Genomic DNA, 25,188 nt, shown 5'->3' with positions numbered 1-25,188 from the left:
CCTGAGGGGGAGAGCGGTGGGGCACTGTAGGGGCAGGAGGGTTTGCCCCCCACCTCGCTCGGGGAACTGGCCGCGGTGGTGGAGCTCCTCGCCTCCGCGGGGCAGGAACGGGCTCTGGAGAGAGAGCAGAGCGAGAGGGGAGGGGGTAACACAAAGGGGGAGGGGGAAGAGAGAGAAGAAAAAGAGGGCTCTTCCGCCCTTGGGTACGCCGCCATATGGTCCTCTGTGAGTTGGACAGCTTCCTCCAGTGACGCCGGATGGTGGCACTGCACCCACTCCACTGTTCCCATTGGCAGACGAAGGATAAGCTGCTCCAGTACAACTTAATCGATGACTTCCATGACGTCGCGGTTCCCCGCCAGCAGCCATTTCTGGCACGCATCTTGGAGCCGTTGGGAAAAGGCAAACGGGTGGTCGGTCTTCCCCAGCTTCAGGGTCCGGAAAAGCTGTCGGTACTGCTCTGGACTTAGACCCATCTGCTGCAGGATGGCCTTCTTCAGGTCGTCATAGGCCAGGAGGTTATCCACCGGCAGCTGTTGGGCAGCAAGCTGGGCTTCCCCGGACAAGATTGGAAGGAGCCTGGCCGCCCGCTGGTCACGCGGCCAGCTCCAGACCTGGCCGCCCACTCAAAAAGGTCGAGGAAAGCCTCCGCATCGTCTTCTGCCCCCATCTTCAGGAGCGTGGGTGGGGGCAGGGGGCTATGGTTGTCCGGAGTCACAGCCGGGGCTCTCTCCTGGCCAAGAAGGCTCCGGATCGCATGCCGGTCCTCTGCTTGAGCTCACAGGATCTCAAAGAAGCGGCGTTCCTGGTCTTGGCGGAGCTCAAGCAGGGATTGTTGGTGGTTCTGATGTAGGCTGGCGAGGGACTGGAGTATCTCGGCCAACTGGAAGGGCTCCATGGGGCGTACCTCAATGATCCCGGGTTTCGGCACCAGTGTAAGACAGCCTCACAACCGGCGGAAAGGAGAACACAGGGAAGCAAGTTTTTCCTGGCTCAGGTAGGACTTTTAATAGGCCATTTCACAAACTCATTAGCTTCACAGGCACATAGGCATTTAACACATCAGCTTCATAAACACGTAGTCACTTAAACACATCAACTTCATAAACATAACAGGTTAAACAGCTTCAGCTTCAGGAGCACCGTGGCCTTCTTTGTGCCAGACTCTCTCCCTCTGCTAATGGAATGGCTGCTTATATGCCGCTCTCCCCATGCTTACTGGAATTAGAAACAGGTGTTAAACATGATCTAGCTCAGGTGCAAGCGTCCTTACCGCTTTCCATTTAGCTGCACTGTCTAGCTGTTTGAAACACTCACAGCGCATTGAATCCACTGCCACACGCGCCTGGTGTGTGTGTGTCTAAGTGTTCGCTCCTGTAGGGAAAGCCACGATGCTCCATATTGTTGTTTCTGTGATGATTCATGGAGTGTCCCATTCAACTCGGAGAGTCTGAATTTCCACTTTTCAACTGGGGAAAGTGCAACGGAATGACACTTTATGTCAAACTTCTAACTTGGAAACTTGTGCGGAAATCATCAACTGCCATTTCGTTGAGATGCAGGTGTGTGCTACTTCACACAAACATGTCGGCACGCAGGGCAGGGAGGTTTACAGTCAGTGACAAACATTCACTTTTATTAAATAATATCCATTAACGAGTCAAGGCTCTTACATTAAATTATAATAAAACGTGTTTAGCAAACGTTTTGCAGAGACAGGTGTTCAAAACACGGTTAATTACTCTCTCTTTTGATGATCATAATGATAGCATTGCAGCATCGTATAACAGTTTGGTTGCTATGAGATGTCTCTGACAATCAATGTACCCCTCATTATCACAACGTAATCAATCTCAAAATTAAAAATAAGCTTCCTCTTTGACACATTTGTGTTTAGTTGTCAGGTAATTGTTACTGAATTTCGAATTAAGTGAGAAGTCACACCATGCATGTTCACCAACGATCACCGTTTTCATGATCGATCATTGCTGCCATGTCCAAGTACCCGAGTAATCGTGCCCATCCCTAATCCCTACCTGATGCCCAGATTGAATTGAAGAGGAGCTCCAAGTGGTCCTGGCTAAATCAATAAGTGCAGATGTATCACTGAAATTGTAGCTGTTCAGGAATCATCAACTTCAGGGTGTCAATATTGATGATGAACCCCATGACAGACAGGTACCTTCAAAAGAAAATGTTTTATCAATATGATCATGGCAAACCAAGGTACCTTAAGAGAGCACCAAGTAATTTTGTTCATTGAAAGTTGTAAATAGACTTTTCCACAAATATCCATAAGATGTGACACAACATGCTAGGGTTCTGAATTAAAGTGTAATTAAAAGGAAAGTTGATGTAACACGGTAGTAAACATGCCTCTGTCCCAACTGTTTTTGAGTATGTTGTAGGCATCAAATTCCAAATTTGTTTGTATTTACAAAACACAATTAAGTTACAACTAAGTACTTTTGTCAGTTAAATAAAGGTTCGAGAGAATTAACAAATCACAGATTCTTGTTTTTATTGCATTTTACAAAATGGCCAGACTTTTCTGGAAATGGGGTTTGTACATAAATTTCAAAGTTTTATTTTCATTTTACCTGAGCAGAAATTGAGCCTCTCTTTCAGCTCTTCATTTATGAGGTTCTTCCTTCTCAGATCCTCTAGAAGACTATGCACCGTGTTCTTTGCCCTCCATTCTCGGTCCTTCATGTTCCTCATCTCTCACTCCAGACTCTCCACCCTAGCCAAGGCTTCACTGAGTCTGATCTTTAGACCAGTGGGAGATGCAGGCAATGCATAGGAGTGGTCCTAGTAGAAAGAAGGATGAAAATGTTTTGAGTAATGTTTATATCACATCATTCACAGTCATAGCTGTTTGGTGCATAGCTAGTACAATGTACTATCCACTGGCCCACATACTTAATCTCATCACCCCTCAATCCCACTGCCAGCACTGTGGGTTTGAGTGTGTGTGTGTCAGGGGTGCATATTCAACACCAGCATGTTTCACTGTGTGCATGTGTGCACATGTGTACACGTGAATGTCTGAAAAGAGTGGCAGAGAGCGAGTGAGAAGAGAGAGAGAGAGAGAGAGAGAGAGAGAGAGAGAGAGAGAGAGAGAGAAAGCAAGCAAGTGAGAGAGAGGTTTGAATATGACCAGGGCCATGATGCTCACAGCTGTCTGTGGCATAACTAGTACAAATACTCACAACATCAGGCAGCGGTTCAGTCTCTTGGAAATGCAGAGAACAGTTCACTGACAGGCTCTCTTCAGCCTTCCTTGGAAGAAAAATTGGAAGAAAAAAATACTTAAAAACAACTTGAAGAGGTTTAAGGATTTCACCGTGTAATACACAATACATAATTGATTCCTAAACATTCAGAAAGAGCAACAACAACAAAGAAGTTTTCCTGGCGAGATGCAGTTCATCTCGAACAAGCCTAATGACAAGCTATCAAATTTATAAACTAGTGATACACCTACTCTATGGAGATGAGTCTGAAACTGAAGACAGATGGTTTAGCTCCATCTCTAATCCTGACAGTCTGACCTGTCCTGTCAAAGTCCTCCGGCTTGAAGTGCTCACTGCATAGCACGGAGGACTCACTGTCAGAAAATCTTGATTATGGGCAATTTAGTTTATAATATAAACTATAATATAAGCTGAGACTTTATAAGAAATAATTTAAACTTTATATGATTTCTTATGAAGTCTCAGCTTTCGTAGCTAGCTCGCATTATCGCTAGCTATTAATAGTCTGACTCTGGTGGCCAACTAGTTAGATGTCAACATAATATTATAATGACCAAATACAACCAGAAACAATTGTTCAGAGTTACCTGTGAAAGGTAATTCCCCGAGATCTGGTTTGGATTGTTCGACGGTTTGTAAAACCCCGAGCTGCAAACGAGTCAGGCATCTTTTTTTCCAGTCCAGTCTTCGGAGAGTTATGGCAAGTTGCCCGGTCCAATGTGGGGGCAACATTGACGTATGATCCAGCGGCCAATGAGGCATCTACATATATATATATACACACTGGCGGCCAAAAGTTTGGAATAATGTACAGATTTTGCTGTTTCGGAAGGAAATTGGTACTTTAATTCACCAAAGTGGCATTCAACTGATCACAAAGTATAGTCAGGACATTACTGATGTAAAAAACAGCACCATCACTATTTGAAAAAAGTCATTTTTGATCAAATCTAGACCGGCCCCATTTCCAGCAGCCATCACTCCAACACCTTATCCTTGAGTAATCATGCTAAAATGCTAATTTGGTATTAGAAAATCGCTTGCCACTATATCAAACACAGTTGAAAGCTATTTGGTTCGTTAAATGAAGCTTAACATTGTCTTTGTGTTTGTTTTTTGGTTGCCACAGTATTCAATAGACTGGCATGTCTTAAGGTCAATATTAGGTCAAAAATGGCAAAAAAGAAACAGCTTTCTCTAGAAACTCATCAGTCAATCATTGTTTGAGGAATGAAGGCTATACAATGCTTGAAATTGCCAAAAAACTGAAGACTTCATACACAGATGTACACTACAGTCTTCAAAGACAAAGGACAACTGGCTCTAACAAGGACAGAAAGAGATGTGTAAGGCCAGATGTACAACTAAACAAGAGGATAAGTACATCAGAGTCTCTAGTTTGAGAAATAGATGACTCACATGTCCTCAGCTGACAGCTTCATTGAATTGTACCCGCTCAACACCAGTTTCATGTACAAAAGTAAAGAGAAGACTCAGGGGTGCAGGCCTTATTGGAAGAATTGCAAAGAAAAAGCCACTTTTGAAACAGAAAAACAAAACTGATCTTTTGTGGGATCAGCTAGACTGTAAGGTGCGTGAGAAGTGCCCGACAAGACAGCCACATCTATGGCAAGTGCTAAAGGAAGTGTGGGGTGAAATGTCACCTGAGTATCTCGACAAACTGACAGCTAGAATGCCAAGGATCTGCAAAGCTGTCATTGCTGCACGTGGAGGATTTTTTCAAATTGTAATAGTAATTTTTCACGTTATTAATGTCCTGACTATACATTGTGATCAGATGAATGCCACTTTGGTGAATAAAAGTAACAATTTCTTTCCATAAGAATAATCTGCCAGTGTGTGTGTGTGTGTGTGTGTGTGTGTGTGTGTATGTCTATGCTCAGAGCTCATTGGTTATGCGTTCCAACTTCTCCCATTCATTTTAATAGAAGTGGCCTATCTCTGCTAAATACTCTGTGGCATTACGCAGCGGTTTTATATACATTCTACGGCCGAACACCAGCGAGGAGACAAGAGGCCGTTTTTGAATAGTCTATGGTTGAGATGCCTCAGTGTGCTGAATAAACTGCTTTTGTGAGGAAACAGCTTGGTCACTTAATGAATGGACCACCTGTACGCTACACTTCAACATGTTTTCCACAAAAAAAAATCCCTTTGGAATGAACTATGTGTGGAGTTTATTACGATAAAATTGCAGTTTTCTAAGAGAAGACACGGGTAATGTTGCGACAGGTAGATGTCAGTTTACGGCTCTCCCTATTCATTTGTATGGTATCCGTAAAAGGTTACTTACTGCAGTAACACGCTAAGTAACCGTGATCCAATATAGAAGATCTCTGATTCGGCCACCTACATTTTTGTTCTTGTGCTGTTGTGTGCTTTGTGTAACCATGTAGGTTTTGTGTATTATTATTATTTGTATTTATTGTAAATGTTCTATGTCTGCAATAAAAAAACAGCCTCCTATAGAAATGTCTTTACCTTCATACAAATGTAAGATACTGCTTTTAAACCAAACTTTAAGCTTTTCTATATTGATAATTTTATAGCTCCCTGTGTTCTAATTCAAACAAATAAGCGATTAAAACATCTCTTTACTCAAGGAAAATTATTGACTCATTTTAAAAATAACTGTTCAAGAGTGTGTTATCTGGAGGTGTTTTTCATTCAACCTATTTATTTTAATTTCTCTCTCTCTCTCTCTCTCTCTCTCTCTCTCTCTCTCTCTCTCTCTTTATATATTAATTTATTTAATTATAAATCTAAAATGTAATAATTTTTTTTTTTTTTTTTTTTTTTTTTTTTGATGACTTGGACTAAATAATAAAGAAAAGCAGCCAATAAGTGCCCAACATAGATGGGAACTCCTTCAATACTGTTTAAAAAGCATCCCAGGGTGATACCTCAAGAAGTTGGTTGAGAAAATGTCAAGAGTACATGTCTGCAAATTCTAGGCAAAGGGTGACTACTTTGAAGATGCTAAAATATAACAGTTTTGATTTATTTTGGATTTTGTTTAGTCACAACATAATTCCCATAGTTTCATTTATGTTATTCCATAGTTTTAACGACTTTACTATGATTCTAAAATGTGAAGAAAAGAAAAAAATAATATAGAACGAGTAAGTGTTTCAAAACTTTTTACCGGTAGTGTATATATATCGGTAAATGTATTAATTCATTTTTGTTGTTTGTATTGCTAACATTATTTAGGTGCTATTTGTATTCATTTATTCACATCTTTATTTTATGTTGTATTTGACTGGCTTTGCTGTACCCATATCGACCATGCACAGTTTCTTAATTTAAAATAAAACCATTTAAAAAGAGAGAGAAGAAATAAAATTATTTACATGCTATGATACAACAACACAAATAACTGCACATGTTATCGACAACAAAACAATGATATATGAACTAGAATAGACCTTTTTCACACTACAGGCTTTGGAACGCGGAAGTAAAGGTTTGTAGGGTAAACTTCGACAGCGGTGAATGGGAGATCACAGCAAATATTATTTTCACTTACCCATTTGCTCCAAGACCAAAAGAAAAAATCCACTATTACGTTTGAATGACTTTTCAGAAGAGGAAAAAAATAGAGAGCAATGAATTAAGACAGTCAGACCATCAGAAGCTGTAATAGAAACCCCTTCGCAACTGTGGTAATTATTATTATTTTTTACTAATTCCAGGGTAATATAACACAAAGCATAATGTAATAAACTTACACTAAACATTTAAAAAACGTATAATAAAAATAAATAAATAAATAAATGCGAGATTTACGTTGCTAAATAAGGCGGAAACGCGTCATCACTGTCTGTGAAAAAGGTCAAGGAGCATAATGGAATTTTCAAATGTGATTGAAAGTGGTTGCTCAAACTAATTGACTGTGCACATACTTTTATTAATTTAAATAGTAAGGTATGCCAAGTACAACATCCGATAAAACAAGTGTGCAGAATCAAGCGATAGACATTACAGCAGTTCCTGAAACAGCTGAGCCGTGCATGTGAACAGTGCGCGCCCCCGGTGCTTGAGCGCGTCTCGCGGCTCCACGTTTGAGGATGATGACGTCAGGAGAGCTAGCGGTAAGAAAAACGCTCCTGGACTTGAGAATCAGTAGAGTACCAATATGAATACTCCGAGTCTCTCTCGTTCCTGTAAAATAGTGTTCGTCGGCTTAATCATTTGCTTCATCTGTACTGTGAATGGTGAGTAATAATCTTACATTTAAAAAGCACATTTTCATTGGCTTTTTATTAATTGTATACAGTGTTTGTTAGTTAGTTAGTTTGTTTGTTTGTTTGTTTTTTCTTTTGGCAGTAGTTATAAGCACCTTTTTTATCTTGGGTATATTAGTGACAGATAATACAGAAAATAGAAGGCAAAGATATGTCAAGCAAACTTTGAGTGCATGTTAGTGTAGAAATGAGTTTGTGTATATGTGGTTAATGAACATTTCTCATGCTAAGATTTTATGCAGTGTGTCGTTTGCACTCTGTCCATCTTAGTACAGGATGTATACTTCTCTAAAATAGTGTCTCACTGGCCATATGTCAGGGACTGACTTAGTTTTAAAATGGTAACCAGATGTCTCATCTCATATTAAATAAGCATATTGGTAACCATTTCAGTTTGTCTTATTCATTTATTTATTCAAATAATTCAGTTAAATGCGATTAATGTAATTAAATGTAGAGTGGATCTTAATAAGTGTAAACTGGCCAAATGGTACAGAGATGTCTGGTCTGTTGTGAGGACAGCACAAATCCACTGCAGTGAGATGGAAAGAGATTTACACTACTTTGGATAATCTGACTGGAATGTAAGCCCGTGCATAGTTATATAAAAAGTTCCAGTAATGCAAGTAGCCAATAATTTTGATTTCTTGGTGAGAAGTATTCCAAGAGGGACTGTCCTAACCTCCACATGTAATCTTAATGAGCTAAGAGGGTAAACATGGCACAAATCTCCCAGAATCTCAGCAGGCATGTTGTTGTGTAACTTGTCTCTTACATTTGAAACATGTGCCTAAGAGTATTCCATGTTCTTGTATTCTGTTCATACCTTTAAATGCTAACACACTGGCCAGCTAGAATTATCTGCAGTGAATGGTGATAATGCTTTTTAAAACAGAACATGATCAGCATTCAATTAGGCTACTGTTTTATTGCAAAGTATTGTGATTGCTTCATAAACGTTTTGTTGTGTTGCACTCATACTCGTACAATAAGAGTTATTCAGCTCTTTTCCATCTTAACTTTAATAGAAATATTAAACAACTTGTCCTACACTTGAAGTGTCCATCTGCATTTGAAAGCTTTACATCGACATTGGCTATGCTGCTCACATCACTTATCTTTTGTACTCTCCTGATCCTGTTAAGAGGCTTGAAAAGCAATCCTTCTCTGTTTTTTTTTTTTTTTTTTTTCTATTTATCTCACACAGCTTAATATGCAGGACCACTCAGTCCCTTCCCAAATGATAAAATAAGAGCTAATTCCATTCCATGCTTATGTGTGCCTCCATAGGAGATTACTGCAAGGTGAACTTGTGTCATAACGGAGGGACGTGTGTGACTGGCATCGGAGAAGATCCCTTCATCTGCATCTGTGCTGAGGGATTTGCTGGAGATACCTGCAATGCCACAGAGGGCGGTCAGAAATATTCCTTTATGTGTTGTTTATACTTGTCCTCCCCTTTTTATATATGTCTATACTCTGAGACTCACATCAGAACTTATACAGTACCTGTTTTCTGCTTCAGGTCCTTGTAGCCCAAACCCATGTAAAAATGATGGCACATGTGAGGTGATCACTACCTCTAGAAGAGGAGATATTTTTAATGAGTATATGTGCAAATGCCAACCTGGGTTCGAGGGTGCACACTGCCAGATCAGTAAGTTTTGGTCTACTTATTTTAGATTAGAAAAATCACTCCAGTGTTACATTTCTCTTTGGTTTAGCAGGATGCTTATTTAATATTTAAAAAGAATTGTAAATCTTCTAAATTCTTCAGGTGAATGAAATTACATTGTATTCAATACTATAACCCGTGACACAGTTGGTGGGTAATTCATGTTATTTTCTCCTACATGACGAATATTCTTGTGGCTGCAGGTCCACAGCATGCTGGGTCTTCTCTGCTATACATGGTTTCATTAGGCTCAAGCTTAGAAATGTACAGGTGCTGGTCATATAATTAGAATATCATCAAAAAGTTTATTTATTTCACTAATTCCATTCAAAAAGTGAAACTTGTATATTATATTCATTCATTACACACAGACTGATATATTTCAAATGTTTATTTCTTTTAATTTTGATGATTATAACTGACAGCTAAGGAAAATCCCAAATTCAGTATCTCAGAAAATTAGAATATTACTTAAGACCAATACAAAGAAAGGATTTTTAGAAATCTTGGCCAACTGAAAAGTATGAGCATGTACAGCACTCAATACTTAGTTGGGGCTCCTTTTGCCTGAATTACTGCAGCAATGCGGCGTGGCATGGAGTCGATCAGCCTGTGGCACTGCTCAGGTGTTATGAGGTTGCTCTGATAGTGGCCTTCAGCTCTTCTGCATTGTTGGGTCTGGCATATCGCATCTTCCTCTTCACAATACCCCATAGATTTTCTATGGGGTTAAGGTCAGGCGAGTTTGCTGGCCAATTAAGAACAGGGATACCATGGTCCTTAAACCAGATACTGGTTGCTTTGGCACTGTGTGCAGGTGCCAAGTCCTGTTGGAAAATGAAATCTGCATCTCCATAAAGTTGGTCAGCAGCAGGAAGCATGAAGTGCTCTAAAACTTCCTGGTATACGGCTGCGTTGACCTTGGACCTCAGAAAACACAGTGGACCAACACCAGCAGATGACATGGCACCCCAAACCATCACTGACTGTGGAAACTTTACACTGGACCTCAAGCAACGTGGATTGTGTGCCTCTCCTCTCTTCCTCCAGACTCTGGGACCCTGATTTCCAAAGGAAATGCAAAATTTACTTTCATCAGAGAACATAACTTTGGACCACTCAGCAGCAGTCCAGTCCTTTTTGTCTTTAGCCCAGGCGAGACGCTTCTGACACTGTCTGTTGTTCAAGAGTGGCTTGACACAAGGAATGCGACAGCTGAAACCCATGTCTTGCATACGTCTGTGCGTAGTGGTTCTCCCCCACATTTTTGAATGGGTTTTGTTTCACAATCCTCTCCAGGGTGCGGTTATCACTATTGCTTGTACACTTTTTTCTACCACATCTTTTCCTTCCCTTTGCCTCTCTATTAATGTGCTTGGACACAAAGCAATGAATGAATATAATATACAAGTTTCACTTTTTGAATGGAATTAGTGAAATAAATAAACTTTTTGATGATATTCTAATTATATGACCAGTACCTGTACTTGAGTACAATGGCACTGCTGTAAACAACAGACACACCCAGGATGTTGAGCAGTCAGTAGTGGTTAGAGAGAGAGCTGTAACCATAGTGAGTTTTAAATAGGATTTGTTCAGATTTTCCAGTCCATACAAGTCCTTCTCCCTTTTATGATTTTAACCCTTTGATGCATGACGTCCAGCACAGTGGACAGAAGTTTAAAAGCCATTTTCAACCATTCAGGATGGGATATTACATCCAAACCACCATAGGATGATTACATTTGACCCTTGCTCATAAGTCTATATGACTGTCCTCTTTATAAATTGTGTTTTCTGCATAAACAGACATTCAAAATAGTAGATCAAAGTGGTGATGCAAAAAACAAGAATTTTATCTACCGCTATCTTTTACAGCAGTGGGCAGATTTGTAACTTTCCACAAAATGGTTATATTATTATAAAAGTTATATGAAACGTTACAGTATGATTTTGCCATTTGTGATTTAATAATTCATGCATCAAATGGTTAAAATGCACAGTGAAAAAAGCTGGTTTTACAGATATTAAGAATCTAAAGGCCTTTCAGTGCCAACACCAAATACAGCCAGGAACAGTCTCCACAGAGGCACCTTCAGTGCAATTTGGCAAGCCCTAATCAAGCCAAAGAGGTTTTATACTTAAGAAGAACAGTGCAGACCAGCCTATTGGCATTTTAGAATCCCCTAAAACACTTAATGTACTGGCCAGATTTAAACACCCCTTAAAGCTTTGGAAAGGCTAGTACATTGCTTGCATGTCTTGAATATATTTTATTTCTTTGATTTTATTTGTTTCAATTATTTGCCACATACCCAGTAAATACAGACTGTTATAAAATGTTACTTTGTGTCATAAATTATATCTTTCTTCTGGAGTCTTCTAGCACCCTGTTCTGAATAGATTATACTGTTATATTATAAGTGATGGATAGTATTTCAGTAATAGCTCACAAAAATAATGTAAGACTGAGCTCTCAAGAAACTGTCTTCAGAAACAAGTCTGACCTAGATTGATAAAACCTTGTCTTGTTGTCTGTGCATATATGCACAGATGTGTTTGTTTATGTGCATGCATGCATGCATGCATGCATGTGTGTGTTTGTTTGCTGTACTGAATGTGTGCTTGTGCTGGGCTTTGAGCGGAATAATGTTTTCTGTGTTCTTCAATCCTCTTAACAGTTTACGGACAGAACAACTTCTGTTGTTGGTGGCGTAAATACTGTGATGTTCGTTTAGACTACAGCCTTTCTGTCATGTTCAGACCTCAAGAAGTGTGAGAAACACTGTGGTTCTGCATGCAGCAGCAGGAATGAGTATTATTTCTGTAATACTTTGTACTTGTACCAACCTTTGTGGTAAACATCAGCCCACTGATTTATATACAGTATACATTGAAAATGTATATGCTTCAGACATTTTATATCATATTATAGACTATTTCTTAAAATTGTGCATACTTATGCTCAGTGTATTTACATTGTTTGGCACACAATATATTTTTGTTCATCTGATGCTACAGCTCCTCACTTTAAAGCTACACTATTTAACTTTTGTTTTGTTAAAAAATAACATATATGTAATATGTAAATATATGTAAATAATAATGTTATTAATGAGTGAGTGCAACAAAAATCCATCTTCCAAACCATGTCTTTACCCAAATACACTTTGATAAACCTATAATAATGATTTATATTTTAGAGCTGTCGGGACGGAATTTGTGGGAAATTGCATACATACATCATTCGCCTGTGCGTGTTTGTCCAGATACTCGAGTGACATTTCACCCCACACTTCCTGTAGCACTTGCCATAGATGTGGCTGTCTTGTCGGGCACTTCTCACGCACCTTACAGTCTAGCTGATCCCACAAAATCTCAATGGGGTTAAGATCCATAACACTCTTTTCCAATTATCTGTTGTCCAATGTCTGTGTTTCTTTGCCCACTCTAACCTTTTCTTTTTGTTTTTCTGTTTCAAAAGTGTCTTTTTCTTTGCAATTCTTCCCATAAGGCCTGCACCCCTGAGTCTTCTCTTTACTGTTGTACATGAAACTGGTGTTGAGCGGGTAGAAGCTGTCAGCTGGGGACATTTGAGGCATCTATTTCTCAAACTAGAGACTCTGATGTACTTATCCTCTTGTTTAGTTGTACATCTGGCCTTCCACATCTCTTTCTGTCCTTGTTCGAGCCAGTTGTCCTTTGTCTTTGAAGACTGTAGTGTACACCTTTGTATGAAATCTTCAGTTTTTTGGCAATTTCAAGCATTGTACAGCCTTCATTCCTCAAAACAATGATTGACTGATGAGTTTCTAGAGAAAGCTGTTTCTTTTTTGCCATTTTTGACCTAATATTGACCTTAAGACATGCCAGTCTATTGCATACTGTGGCAACCCAAAAACAAACACAAAGACAATGTTAAGCTTCATTTAATGAACAAACAGCTTTCAACTGTGTTTGATATGGCAAGTGGTTTTCTAGTCCCAAATTAGCAATTTGGCATGATTACTCAATGATAAGGTGTTGGAGTGATGGCTGCAGGAAATGGGGCCTTTCTAGATTTGATCAAAAAGGAATTATTTTTTATTTTATTTTTTTGAAATAGTGATGGTGCTGTTTTTTACATCAATAATGTTCTGACTATACTTTGTGATCAGTTGAATGCCACTTGGTGAATTAAAGTACCAATTTTCTTCCGAAACAGCAAAATTTGTACATTTAATTCCAAACTTTTAGCCGCCAGTGTATAGTTGTGTAATCACACACAAACACACGTCTGTGTGTGTAGTGAAATACAATAATTGTACTGTAATCGGTGCATAACTTTTCACTTGATACCACAAGTGTGTATTTTTCTTTATAACGCCAATAATTTATATAAATAAATCCTTTAGTCCTAGGCTTGCCAAGGACATATGAGTCTTGAAATGATGTTGACCACTGGTTGGTAACAATAACAATCTATAAATTAGTTACTATCATGGTCTATTTGGCCAGAATATCTTGCAGTTATAAAAACTTTACAACGTTTGACCTTATCAGACGAGCAGTTATTGTGTCTAATGTTAACAAACGTTGCCTAACTTCTATTAACGTAATTTATTTCAAAACATCAATGTTTCGAATAAGTCAAAACAACAGCATAAGATATGGCACTTATCTGCTCAGATGACATGTTTTCGAATATCCATCTTTTCCTTTCTTTCGTTATTTATTTGTCCATTTGCTCTGATAAGATGTCCTGTATCATTGTGTACAACGATGTCTCAAACCACATGCATCCGCGCAGAGGAGCAGAGCCGAAGCACAACTTGCGTCATTACCGAAACATAGTTCTTCTGCAAGACACATGCAGTTTTGTTTTTTAACCGCTAGAGGGCCAAAAGTTACATAGTGTAGCTTTAAAGAAGGCAACAAGCTTGCCCCTTAGTGGAGATTTATATAAACTGCAATAAGGCCAGATGATGGAAGTAGACAAGGGATAACGTTATGCATTGTTCTTTAGCTTGTGAATGTGTGAGTTTACTTTGGAATATAGTCCCAGGTCATAATGTGCAAATTACATTCCACATAATGTATACATACGTCATTCGTGTATATATACATACATATGACATAAATAATTGTCCACATAATGATAGATACTGTAGATACAGTGACACAGAGTAACCAGGGAGTGAAATGTTTACTGAGTTTTGCATATGCCTATTTATCTTTGTCATTTGGCAGATGTTTCACTGCTGTGAGGGCTCCACTGGTCTGCATTTTATCAGAGGTTGTGACCTTCAAGCAGGAGTTTGTGAACAAAATGTGTTTGAGCTCACATTTGTGCATTGCCGTTTCTCAAATCTAAAACATCTTAAAATCTGTCATTAGACAATATACAATCAACTGAAACTAATAACTGCCGTAGTTGTGTCTTTGGTGTTGTGTTGGCTAGCAATATGTATTGTTGTTCCTTTCTGTTCAATTCAGCATCCTTTGTTTACTTTCTGTAACACACATCATTTTGTCCCAGAAAGTCAAGAGAACCTGCAGCCACCTGCATGAGCACACAGGCTGAGCACTGTACTATACCAACCAAAAACACACACACACACACACACACACACACCCCTCAGTCAGCACATTATTAATTGTTATAAATACTTAAGCTACTGTTACATCCTAACTCATCTTTTGCAGAGCATTAATCTTGTTGTTCAAAGATATCAACAATGTTTGTAGACCGACAACATGGTTATTTGGAAGCATGCTTTGGCCACGGGTTATGGCACGTCCAACTTACCTCACATTATACATACATTATAGTCATACTGATATTTCTGTATTATCTTTGGTGTTCTTACATAGATGTGAATGACTGTGCAAACCAGCCTTGTAAAAATGGAGGCCTCTGCCGTGATCTGGATGGAGAGTACACCTGCCAGTGCCCTTCTCCATATGTTGGAAAGCAATGCCAGCTGCGTGAGTATCTGTTTTAATGATCCAGTCTCTACCTAGCATGTTTGATGTTGCCTCTGTTTATTCTCGAATGTCATAGAGTGTGTTTTAGCATCACACTTAATTCTGTCTACTCCAAGGGTGCCTTGTAGCTGATTAAAAATCAAAGTACCTTTATCCCATAAAATCAGAATTCAAGTTTCGTGGCTTTGGTCGATGTCAGTATTGAGGACATCTATATGCTAGTGTACCAGTGCATTTGACAAAATGAATAAACTTTTAGCAATTTAAAATGTACAGTTTTCTCGTCTGGGAAAACAGATAATATTTATATATAACATAAATATATAACAAAATATCGATGACTCATCTTGCAATCATGGGTGTATTCAAATGTTGGTCCAATAAAATGGTTTCTAGACCGAGAATGTCCCTCCCCCTAATGTCACCTGCATCCAAATAGCAAAAGCAACTTGCAAATCATGGTTCAAGGCAAATTAAATTTGCTGTTTTCTACATGTCCTGTCCTAACTTCCTGTTTCAATACAACAACACAGGAAAGAAAGCATGGATTGTCAGGCCTTTTTCATTGGTTCTGTAAGCACAGTTGGTTAAGGCCTGTAATAAAGTAGGTGGAAATATGCTATGCAACATTAAAGGTGCACTTAGTAATATTTTGTTTAGATTTTGCTCACACTCGTCTTCGACTTATACTGACTTCTAGTGGCCTGGATGCTGCATAATGTAACACAATAACTTTGATGCCATTGAAGTTATGCATTATTCACAGCCAGGAATAATTTATTCATTGAATGAAAATGTCCAATAATATGGGGGCTACCAAGATAAAGTGAGTAGTATTCAGCTGGTCATTTGATCTCTGCATGGTAGCACCTATGAGGGGACCCTCTCCATGTAGATTAACAGCTTTAATAAGATTACTGATATGACTCGAGACATGATGTGATCTCAAGTGAGTGAACATATTTTTTTTTTTATACTTTTCAAAAGTAATATTAATTTCTTTAGGGGTAAACTTTTTTTAAATGAAAAATTACTGAGTGTACCTTTAAGGAGGAGAATATAAAACAGACTACAAGGCCTTATATCCCAGTGTTTCTCAACTCCAGCCCTGGGGACCCACATCACAGCACATTTTAGATGTCTCCCTTATTTAACACACCCAATTTAGGTCTTGGAGCCTCTACTAACAAGCTGATGAGTTTAATCAGGTGTGCTAATTAGTAAGACATCTAAAATGTGCAGTGTGTGGGTCCCCTGGACTGGAGTTGAGAAACAAAGTTATAGCATACCTTATTATGTGGCAGTCTGACCATCTTCTGCTTTGTTTATGGCACAGGCTGTACATATCTATTGGGAATGGAGGAAGGGGGAATTGGAGAGTCCCAGATTTCTGCCTCCTCTGTGCACTCTGGCATTCTAGGGCTTCAGCACTGGGGACCTGAGCTTGCCCGCCTTAATAACCAGGGCATTGTCAATGCCTGGAGCTCTGCACCCCAAGACAAGAGCCCCTGGATTGAGGTTAGCCAAATAGTCCACTGATTGTATTTTTTCATATCATGGGCCTGGGTGTTATCTGTTGTGATTCCAGATGCTGTGATTGAATATGTAACATGCTACTGAATATTTCAGTTTTATTTTGTTTACATCTGGGTTAGGGCTGCACGATTTGGGCAAAAAGTCATATTGCGATTATTTTGGAAAATATTGCTATTGCGATTTGAACTATGATATAACAAACCAAAAAATAGGAAGTGATTTCTTTTGACCAAATGGTGATGTTTTGCCCATGTTCACACTTGATTCCTCTTAAAAAGAACCAAACTCAGACCTTTTTCACTTCAGCCACAAACAAACAAACAAGTAATTAAATAAAACACTGAAGTTAAAACAGTCCACTACCATCTCCACTGTTTTGAGCATGTTAAGCTCAAGGTTGTTGTGACCGCACCAGACAGCCAGCTTCTTATTATACAATAGTAATATATTTCTGTAATAAAATATATTTTATGCAGTTCAGTTAAACCAGTTCTCAACTGTCAAGCCTTTTTTTGGGTGACATCTGCATTAAGAGTTGAAGGTGCATCCAGTAACTTTCGTATTTGTGTCATTTTAGACTTACACTAACACCTAGCAGCTTGGATGCAGCATCATTTAAAATCAATAGTTTTCAGTTTCAGATGCCATTGTAGAAATTTAGTATTCACAGTTAGCCATGAATACTTTAATCAATGAATGAAAGTGTCAAATAAAAAGACGATTACTGAGATTTAAGCGAGTAGTATTCGGCTGGTTATGTGATCATAACATGGCAGCATCCATGAGGAGACCCTCTCCATGTAGAATAAAACAGCTTTTATAAGGTTACTGATACAGTATGACTAGAATTTAATGTGAGTGGTCATGATTTCCTGCGTATATTGCAAAATTACAATTCATGTCTTTAGGAGTTAAACGTTTTTTTTTTTTTTAATGAGATAAAAATAACTGAGTGCACATTTAAGGCCTTTTTACACCAAAAGAGATTATATAACGGGAGGTGAATCACTGATGAATGTTTGCTCCAGGTGTTAATGGCTTCACAGAAATCCATTGTTTAGAATACAAATGTTAATTGCGCCTAGAAATGGTGTTTGTTGTGCAAAGGTCATACTTGTGCACTAACACCATACAGACAGGACAAAGCAGCACAAATGAACTTTGAAGCAAACAGCACTTACTTTTTTATTTTGATTAACTGTGCAGCCCTAATCAGGGTATTTGAAAAGATGTTCACACTTCCTGCCCTTTATTTCTCATTTTAGATTGATATGCGGAAGAAGATGCGTCTCACTGGAATCATCACCCAAGGAGCCAGTCGCATGGGGACAGCAGAGTTTGTCAAAGCTTTTAAGGTGGCATCTAGCTTCGATGGCAAAATCTACACAATGTACAGAGCGGATGGCCAAAGAAAAGACAGAGTAAGAAACAATATGCATATTATCAATTAGTTGCCTAAATAAGTCTTCTTTAGGTGTTTAAAGTTACTAATTACCCCTCTGACAAAAATGTTCAGGTGTTTGTGGGAAATACAGATAATGATGGAACCAAGACAAACATGTTTGACCCTCCCATTGTGGCCCAGTATATTCGCATTATTCCTGTGGTGTGCCGTAAAGCATGTACTCTCCGGATGGAACTCATGGGCTGTGAGCTAAATGGTAATTGCAATTCTAACTATGAATTACTATTTAGAGTTTTTCTTAACATATTCTATTCACTACAAAACAAAACAAAACAAAAAAATGTTGTCAGCTTGTCAGTTAAGTCTTGATGACAATGAATAGAAATGGTCTTCCTGACAGTTCCAGAATCATAATTTCAGATAAAAATGTTTGCATTTAAAATGAGAATTTTTTTTTTCTCATTCTTGACAATTTAGCATTCTCATTTGTCCTAACATGACAGTGCACTCCAGCGCAATTGGTTGCAATGATCCGCTGGGCATGAAGTCCCGTCTCATCTCTGACGGGCAGCTTTCAGCATCTAGTGCTTACCGTACCTGGGGTGTAGATGCCTTTACCTGGCACCCCCACTATGCTCGCTTGGACAAACAAGGCAAGACTAACGCTTGGGCAGCAGCTAGCAACAACCGCTCCGAGTGGCTCCAGGTCAGACTCATTACTCTTTTGAATAAATGGAATATTTGAGTTGTCATGTATATTTTACACAAAGCTGCATTTCCATGCTGCTTATTTAAAAGAATGTGATTATTAATTTTTATACATTTGAGTAAATTTAAAGTGAGATTTAATGCAAAGTGAAGGGTTTATAGCTAACTGAAACTGAAACTAACTGAAACTAGCTAATAATTAACTAAATCAAGTTAGTTATCTAAATAACTAACTAAAACTGATCTATAGCTTTCACATCAGTTATTTTACAGGTAGTTGATGACTGTAGTTTGAAGTTGGTTTCTGATGTTTAATGTATTCTTTCTCTTTACAGCTGGATTTGGAGAAACCTAAAAGGATCACTGGCATCATCACTCAGGGAGCAAAAGACTTTGGAGTTGTACAGTTTGTGTCAGCCTATAAGATTGCATATAGTGTTGATGGACAGTCATGGAGCATTGTGAAGGATCAAATAACGAGAACAGATAAGGTTACAGCGATATCATCTCTATTTTAAAAATAACTTTTGAATTAATTTCTAAGGGTAAATTGCATAGTTTAAAGTCATTCTTTATATTTATATAATAAAGGGTGCTGTGGAGTTCCCACCAGCCTCAGTAACTATTTGTGTACTGTTAATCCATTGTGTAGGGTGCAGTAGCACATACTGTCATTGTCAAGCAAACGTTTTTCTTTATTAAATACAGCAAAGCTTACAGTCACACACCCAGCTCTCAATATTTGATTGTGTATTCTCAGAGGAAATGAAAATTTTTTTCAAGCTACTAACCCAGCTTTAAGAATTATTTTTTCATCTTTTTCATTCTTTATTGCAACAGAATCTTGTTCAATTCTAATATCGAGCAAAAGCCATATATCTGATGGATCTTACATTAATTAATGTTTAATTCATTTGACTAATTGAACTGATTAAAAAACAGTTTATAATTTTTCTGCAGATTTTCCAAGGAAACATTGACAACAACACACACAAAAAGAACTTGTTTGAGTCGTCCTTCTTTGCCCGATTTGTACGGTTTCTGCCATGGGAGTGGCATGAGCGGATAACTCTACGCATGGAGCTACTGGGCTGTGATGATTAGGGACCCTGCTGAAGGCTCCGCACTGGGTTTAGTGAGCGAGTGTTGTGTGGGTTGTAGAATGGCGATTTTTTTTTATTTTTTATACATATGCTTCATTTGTATTGCTCAGTGTTTTATTTAATTGATGGCAGGTTCTTGTGGTACTTTTCATAAATAACAACAAATGAAGTGATCAAATTTTGTAAGCTTTTTGGCACAATGTTAAAATTATTATAGGATTACATCATGGTATTTTGCATCCAGCTGTCTGAATTGTATCAATAATAATGTTGTCATAATGTGTTATCATAGTCATTTTTAATGCTAAGAAGTTTATGCTATTATAAAACCATCATGTAAGTAAATGTTGAAGAATATTAAAATTTTTAAAGCAGCATAAATGTGAAAGCAAATGTAAGACTTATTCAAAAGTATTTTAATACTTAAACGCTTCACTAAAATTGTTAGTCTCACAATCACTAACCATTGCTGTATTTCAAAATGCATCTCCTAATGGAATATTCCATGAAACTGAGTAACATCTTTTACTGTCAATAAGGTAAGCCAAACCTTTCCGAGAAGGTTTCAACCATCTTAAATATAGCCCACCTATCTGGAAGTCCATTAGTTGACCTTATTTTACCTTCTAGGACTTGTGCAGCACTGATCCATAACGCAAAAGTTCAAGTTTTAAGAAAGTGGGTAATAGTTCAAAGCAAAATTATTTACCAACTCTTTTTTTTAATTTTTTTTATAAAGCAGCATAAGTCTGCAAACACTGTCTGCACCATTCCTTACTGTCTGAAGTACATTTATATACATGGATCCCACAGAAACTGCAGTTTACCATAAAGTAAACTAGAACAGTATGTGGTAGATTTACTCTAATGAATTGAATTGACTTTTGCACTACAGTCCTTTTTCATAATTTGTATTAGTTTTTATTTTAGTCTTTGTAAACAACCAAGTTCAAATAGAAATGTGCAATTTAGTAGGCCTATTTTTATGTTTCGAAAAACTGTGTTAACATTGTTAATAAACAAGTTAAATGTGTGCTTCCTCTTGCATTTGAAATGAAGAAAGTCAGAGATGTAAGAAAGAAGAGAAAAATTTACATACATTATGTGAGACTAGCGGGTCAATCCTTTACTCAATTTGTTAAAATCATTTCAGGAAACCTGACAGAGAATTTGGACCAGTATTTCATTGTGGGAAGAAATAAGAGATTCTAAGAGCTAAACGGTGAATTTCCTAATTCGTTTTCTTAGATTCCTTTCTAGTTGTCCAAACACAAGTAATTCCATTGAGGCTTCTCAAAGAGTATCACTCTGTTGTAAGACTTAATATACAAATGTGAACAACTGTTCATTGGTTACAACTCACAGGTTCATGCCATTCTTCTAAGCAAACATCTTATTATACAAATTACACCCTCCCACTCAGACACATACTGTTTACACCACTTACCAGCATTCCAGCCTGGCCTTTCATCATCTCTCTTCACATACATAAGTTGGTTCTATCATTTCTTGGTGTCCAAGAAATCAGCAAGAGATGTGCACAAACCAACAACACACAGCTGACCTTGTCTGAGCTATTTCAAACATAAAGCTTCCACCTAAGCATTATGTGGCTATGTTAAGACAGATCAGATTATTCCAAATAAAAATACAAAATGATTTGTTTTTTTGTTTTTGTATCTGACTGGAATTGTTTGCCTTTAAAAAGAGACTTGTGGTTGTGTGGTTGTGCTTGTGGATTCTCTTTGGGTCCAGTAAGATGAAAAACAGAACTCAAAGAATATGAGACCCCTGAGCTGATGTCACAGTCCTTCAGATAATCTGTCTCCGCTTGCTTGACCTGTCATTAAAGGAATAGTTCACCCAAAAATGAAACTTTGCTGATAATTTACACACCTCAGGCCATCCAAAATGTATCTGAGTTCGTTCATCAAAACAGAATTTAAGACTTTTAGGATTTCATTTCAGGCCTCCTCCTCTAAACAATGCAAGTGAATGTACTCCATTTTTTGACGGTCCAAAATGCATATTTAGGGTTCATCAAAATAATCCACACGACTCCAGTCGACAAATAAAGTTCTTCTGAACCCAAATGATAGATTATTTTGAGAAACAAAACAATACTTATATACTTTTTAACTACAAATGTTCACTTCCGTACATCTCTGTGATGTGCGCTCATGAGAGGGATGACGTAAGCTTATTGGTAAGGTCATGCGTCACATGGAGGAGTCAGGAAGCACGTCATTGTTTACAAGAGAAACTTGTGCCGTTCACAAACCAAAATGGTCCAAAACAATTTCAAAACAATATAAAATAAAAAATAATTTCCAAATAATAATTAAAAAACCCCCAATGTAAACAATGACGCGCTTCCTGACTCCTCCAACGTGACGCATGACCTTACCAACGAGCTTACGTCATCCCTCTCATGAGCGCACATCACAGAGATGTACGGAAGCGAAAATTTTTAGTTTCTTAAAATAATCAATCGTTTGCATTCAGAAGAACTTTATTTGTCGACTGGAGTCGTGTGGATTATTTTGATGCACCCTAAATATGCATTTTGGACCATCAAAAAATGGAGTACATTCACTTGCATTGTTTAGAGGAGGAGGCCTGAAATGAAATCCTAAAAGTCTTAAATTCTGTTTTGATGAAGAAACTCAGATACATCTTGGATGGCCTGAGGGTGAGTAAATTATGAGCTAATTTTCATTTTTGGGTGAACTATTCCTTTAACAGTGTTCTCAAACACTGGGATTCAGATTCAGTGGGGCAGCAGACAGATCAACAACCGTGTGAGTAAATTTCATGATTTGTAAATGTTTTGCTTTGGCTGATTTTTATTTTATTTTTGATAAATATTTTGATTCAACCAGTAATCAGATTGATTACTGTAGCTATTTCTATTACAATACAAACAAATTCAATAGGCTACAATACAACAAAACTGTTCAAACTTGGTATTATTCACCCATATTAGTTTGTAATGATTTTTTGTAGTAGCTATTAACAATAATTATAATAACTATGGTATTTTTGGTGAAAGCTATGTTAACTGCAATTTTTTGTTGTTGGAATGGACAAATATGAGAATATAAATAATCTAATAATAAACTTTGTCTCACGTTTTTACATTCAGTATTAAATCAATATTGTCAAACAGCCCTCATCCTCAGTGCAAGTGTAACTCCAATAAACCTCAGTTTTTGCAGTTTTGTTTACTGGCCATCAAGGGTACAGTTAAAGGTATATTCTGGATTCAGTACAAGTTAAGCTCAGTCGACAGCATTGTTTGGCATAATGTTGATAATCACAAAAAATAATTTTGACTGTGTATCTCTTAAAAATAAATAAATAGATAATAATAAAAAAAAGAAATCTGGGTTACAGTGAGATACAATGGAAGTAAATGGGTCAAATCTGTAAATGTTAAAATACTCAGTTTAATTTATTTTCTTTCTTATTTAACTCGTATCATAAATTGGACGTGGCACTCTCTCGTGTTAGAAACATGAGATCATACATTGTGCAAGAGAGTTGTTCATCCGTTGATAATTATTTGGGTAAATATCACATTTTACATAAAATGCTGTTAAATTGCATTAAATGTGTGTTCACAAGAGTTGTATGTTAAAACTGAATGTTTGTTTTGGATCATATTTGAAGGATGCATATGGATTGCATGTGTGGAGTTTGACCACATTGTGTGCACACATGTGAGGACTGGGTATGTATATTTAGAATTATTCACATCTCACTTTAATGATTTATTAAAAAAAAAAAAAAAAAAAAAAACTTTTTTCCTGTCATTGAATCAATATCTTACATTTCAAAATAATATTTTTTTTATTTTTTTATTTTTTTCACTATATAAACATCCTCTATATATGACCCACACAGAAAACTATTCCAAATGGCAGTTCTACAACCCCTGTAGTCCTCCTGCATGTTCTGCACTCTTATCTGGCAGAGATCAAATTCTCCAATGACTTCTTCTATCAAGACATCTTTAGAGAAAATAATGGAGAGAGTATGTCCAAATGGCACTTTTAAACAGCTCTAACCAATTTCGTAGCATATTTTAATACTCTGTATTTGCCTTGAGGGGAAGTAATGTTACTCTTCCCTGTCGGTACTGGTATGAACCACCTCTGAGTGGCCCTCGCCAGGTCAGGGTAAATTGGTCTTGGTTACCACCCTCTGAGGCACAGGAATCAGATGTTCTGGTTGCCATTGGTCACCGCCAGCGTAGCTTTAAGGACTTCAAGGATCGGGTCTTTCTTCAGCAGGAAGCTCCTGGAGATATCTCCTTGATTACCACTCATGTGAACCTGAATGACAGTGGTATTGTCTTGAAGATAAAAGTGCAATGGTAGAGTTGGAATTAAGAGGTTAACGCGCATCTTACGAAGTCATTTTCTTCCTAGACTCAATATGTGATATTATCACACATCAAGACTCGATGTGTTTCAGGTGTGGTGTATCCTTATCAGAAGGCATGTGAAGGACAAGACTCAGTTGTGGCAACATTTGATCAGTTGGTCTTAGCCTGGAAAGAGGGACTAGACTGATGCAATGCCGGATGGCTGGCAGATGGGACAGTGCATTACCCCATCACTCAGCCACGACAGGCTTTTGGAGGTCTCCACATGGCCCCTGGTATTCGCAACTAGTACTACGGTTCAAGACATCGGCGCCTGAACCACTATGATGTGTTCTGTTTCTCCTCCTTTCTCAGGGGTGAGCAACTGTTTCTAAATTTCTAAATGAATAAAACACAGCACACGTTTGTTGAATGAAATGAACCATATTCACAGATTGTTTCCATGACATAAGTAACTTTTGATTAAAAATATATTTCATGTAAGATCATTTGCATTTGAAAATATGCCTTTTACACACATTACTTTTCTTTTACAGGGAAAGTGTATTATGTTCAACGCTCTCAAAAGCTCAATTTCACTGAAGCAGTGCAGATTCTGATACTATTGTTCAGTACATTAAAACATGTAATGAGTTAATTTGACATTATGTAAGGACAAGAACCACTTGTTTCCAAATCACTTTTTGTTATTGTTTGTACACTTGATAACAATGGCACCAGATACTTTTGTGGACATTTATCTTATTAATTAATTGAATACCTTAATTATTATGTTTCTGTCTAGTTTTTAATAATATACAGTTGAAGTCAGAAATTTACATACACCTTAGCCAAATACATTTAAACTCATTTTTTCACAATTCCTGACATTTACTCGTA

General features: G+C 37.7%; 1 protein-coding gene and 2 pseudogenes across 2 annotated transcripts; 2 read left to right on the top strand and 1 right to left on the bottom strand.

The window, feature by feature from the left end:
* Nucleotides 1-323: 323 nt before the first annotated feature.
* On the bottom strand, nucleotides 324-3,924 carry LOC127440022 (uncharacterized; annotated as a pseudogene).
* Nucleotides 3,925-7,333: 3,409 nt separating this feature from the next.
* Nucleotides 7,334-20,952, top strand: mfge8a (milk fat globule EGF and factor V/VIII domain containing a). Of its 2 annotated transcripts, XM_051702162.1 has the most exons (10): nucleotides 7,334-7,495; nucleotides 8,816-8,941; nucleotides 9,051-9,182; nucleotides 15,054-15,167; nucleotides 16,504-16,685; nucleotides 17,969-18,124; nucleotides 18,220-18,364; nucleotides 18,612-18,814; nucleotides 19,152-19,307; nucleotides 19,777-20,952. In XM_051702162.1, the coding sequence occupies exons 1-10, from the start codon at nucleotides 7,417-7,419 to the stop codon at nucleotides 19,918-19,920; spliced, it is 1,437 nt and encodes a 478-aa protein (XP_051558122.1). In that variant the 5' UTR covers nucleotides 7,334-7,416; the 3' UTR covers nucleotides 19,921-20,952. The 2 variants fall into 2 exon arrangements, with proteins under 2 accessions (XP_051558122.1, XP_051558132.1); XM_051702172.1 differs by lacking the exons at nucleotides 7,334-7,495; nucleotides 8,816-8,941 and adding an exon at nucleotides 11,882-12,015 and having other exon boundaries at nucleotides 9,050-9,182.
* Nucleotides 20,953-20,972: 20 nt separating this feature from the next.
* On the top strand, nucleotides 20,973-24,946 carry LOC127440015 (hyaluronan and proteoglycan link protein 3-like; annotated as a pseudogene).
* The last annotated feature ends 242 nt before the right edge of the window (nucleotides 24,947-25,188 follow it).

The sequence above is a fragment of the Myxocyprinus asiaticus genome, chromosome 1 (assembly GCF_019703515.2).
Source record: "Myxocyprinus asiaticus isolate MX2 ecotype Aquarium Trade chromosome 1, UBuf_Myxa_2, whole genome shotgun sequence".
NCBI lineage: Eukaryota > Metazoa > Chordata > Actinopteri > Cypriniformes > Catostomidae > Myxocyprinus > Myxocyprinus asiaticus.
Note: the sequence above shows the minus strand (reverse complement) of the source record. Positions and strands in the feature narration are given on the sequence as shown.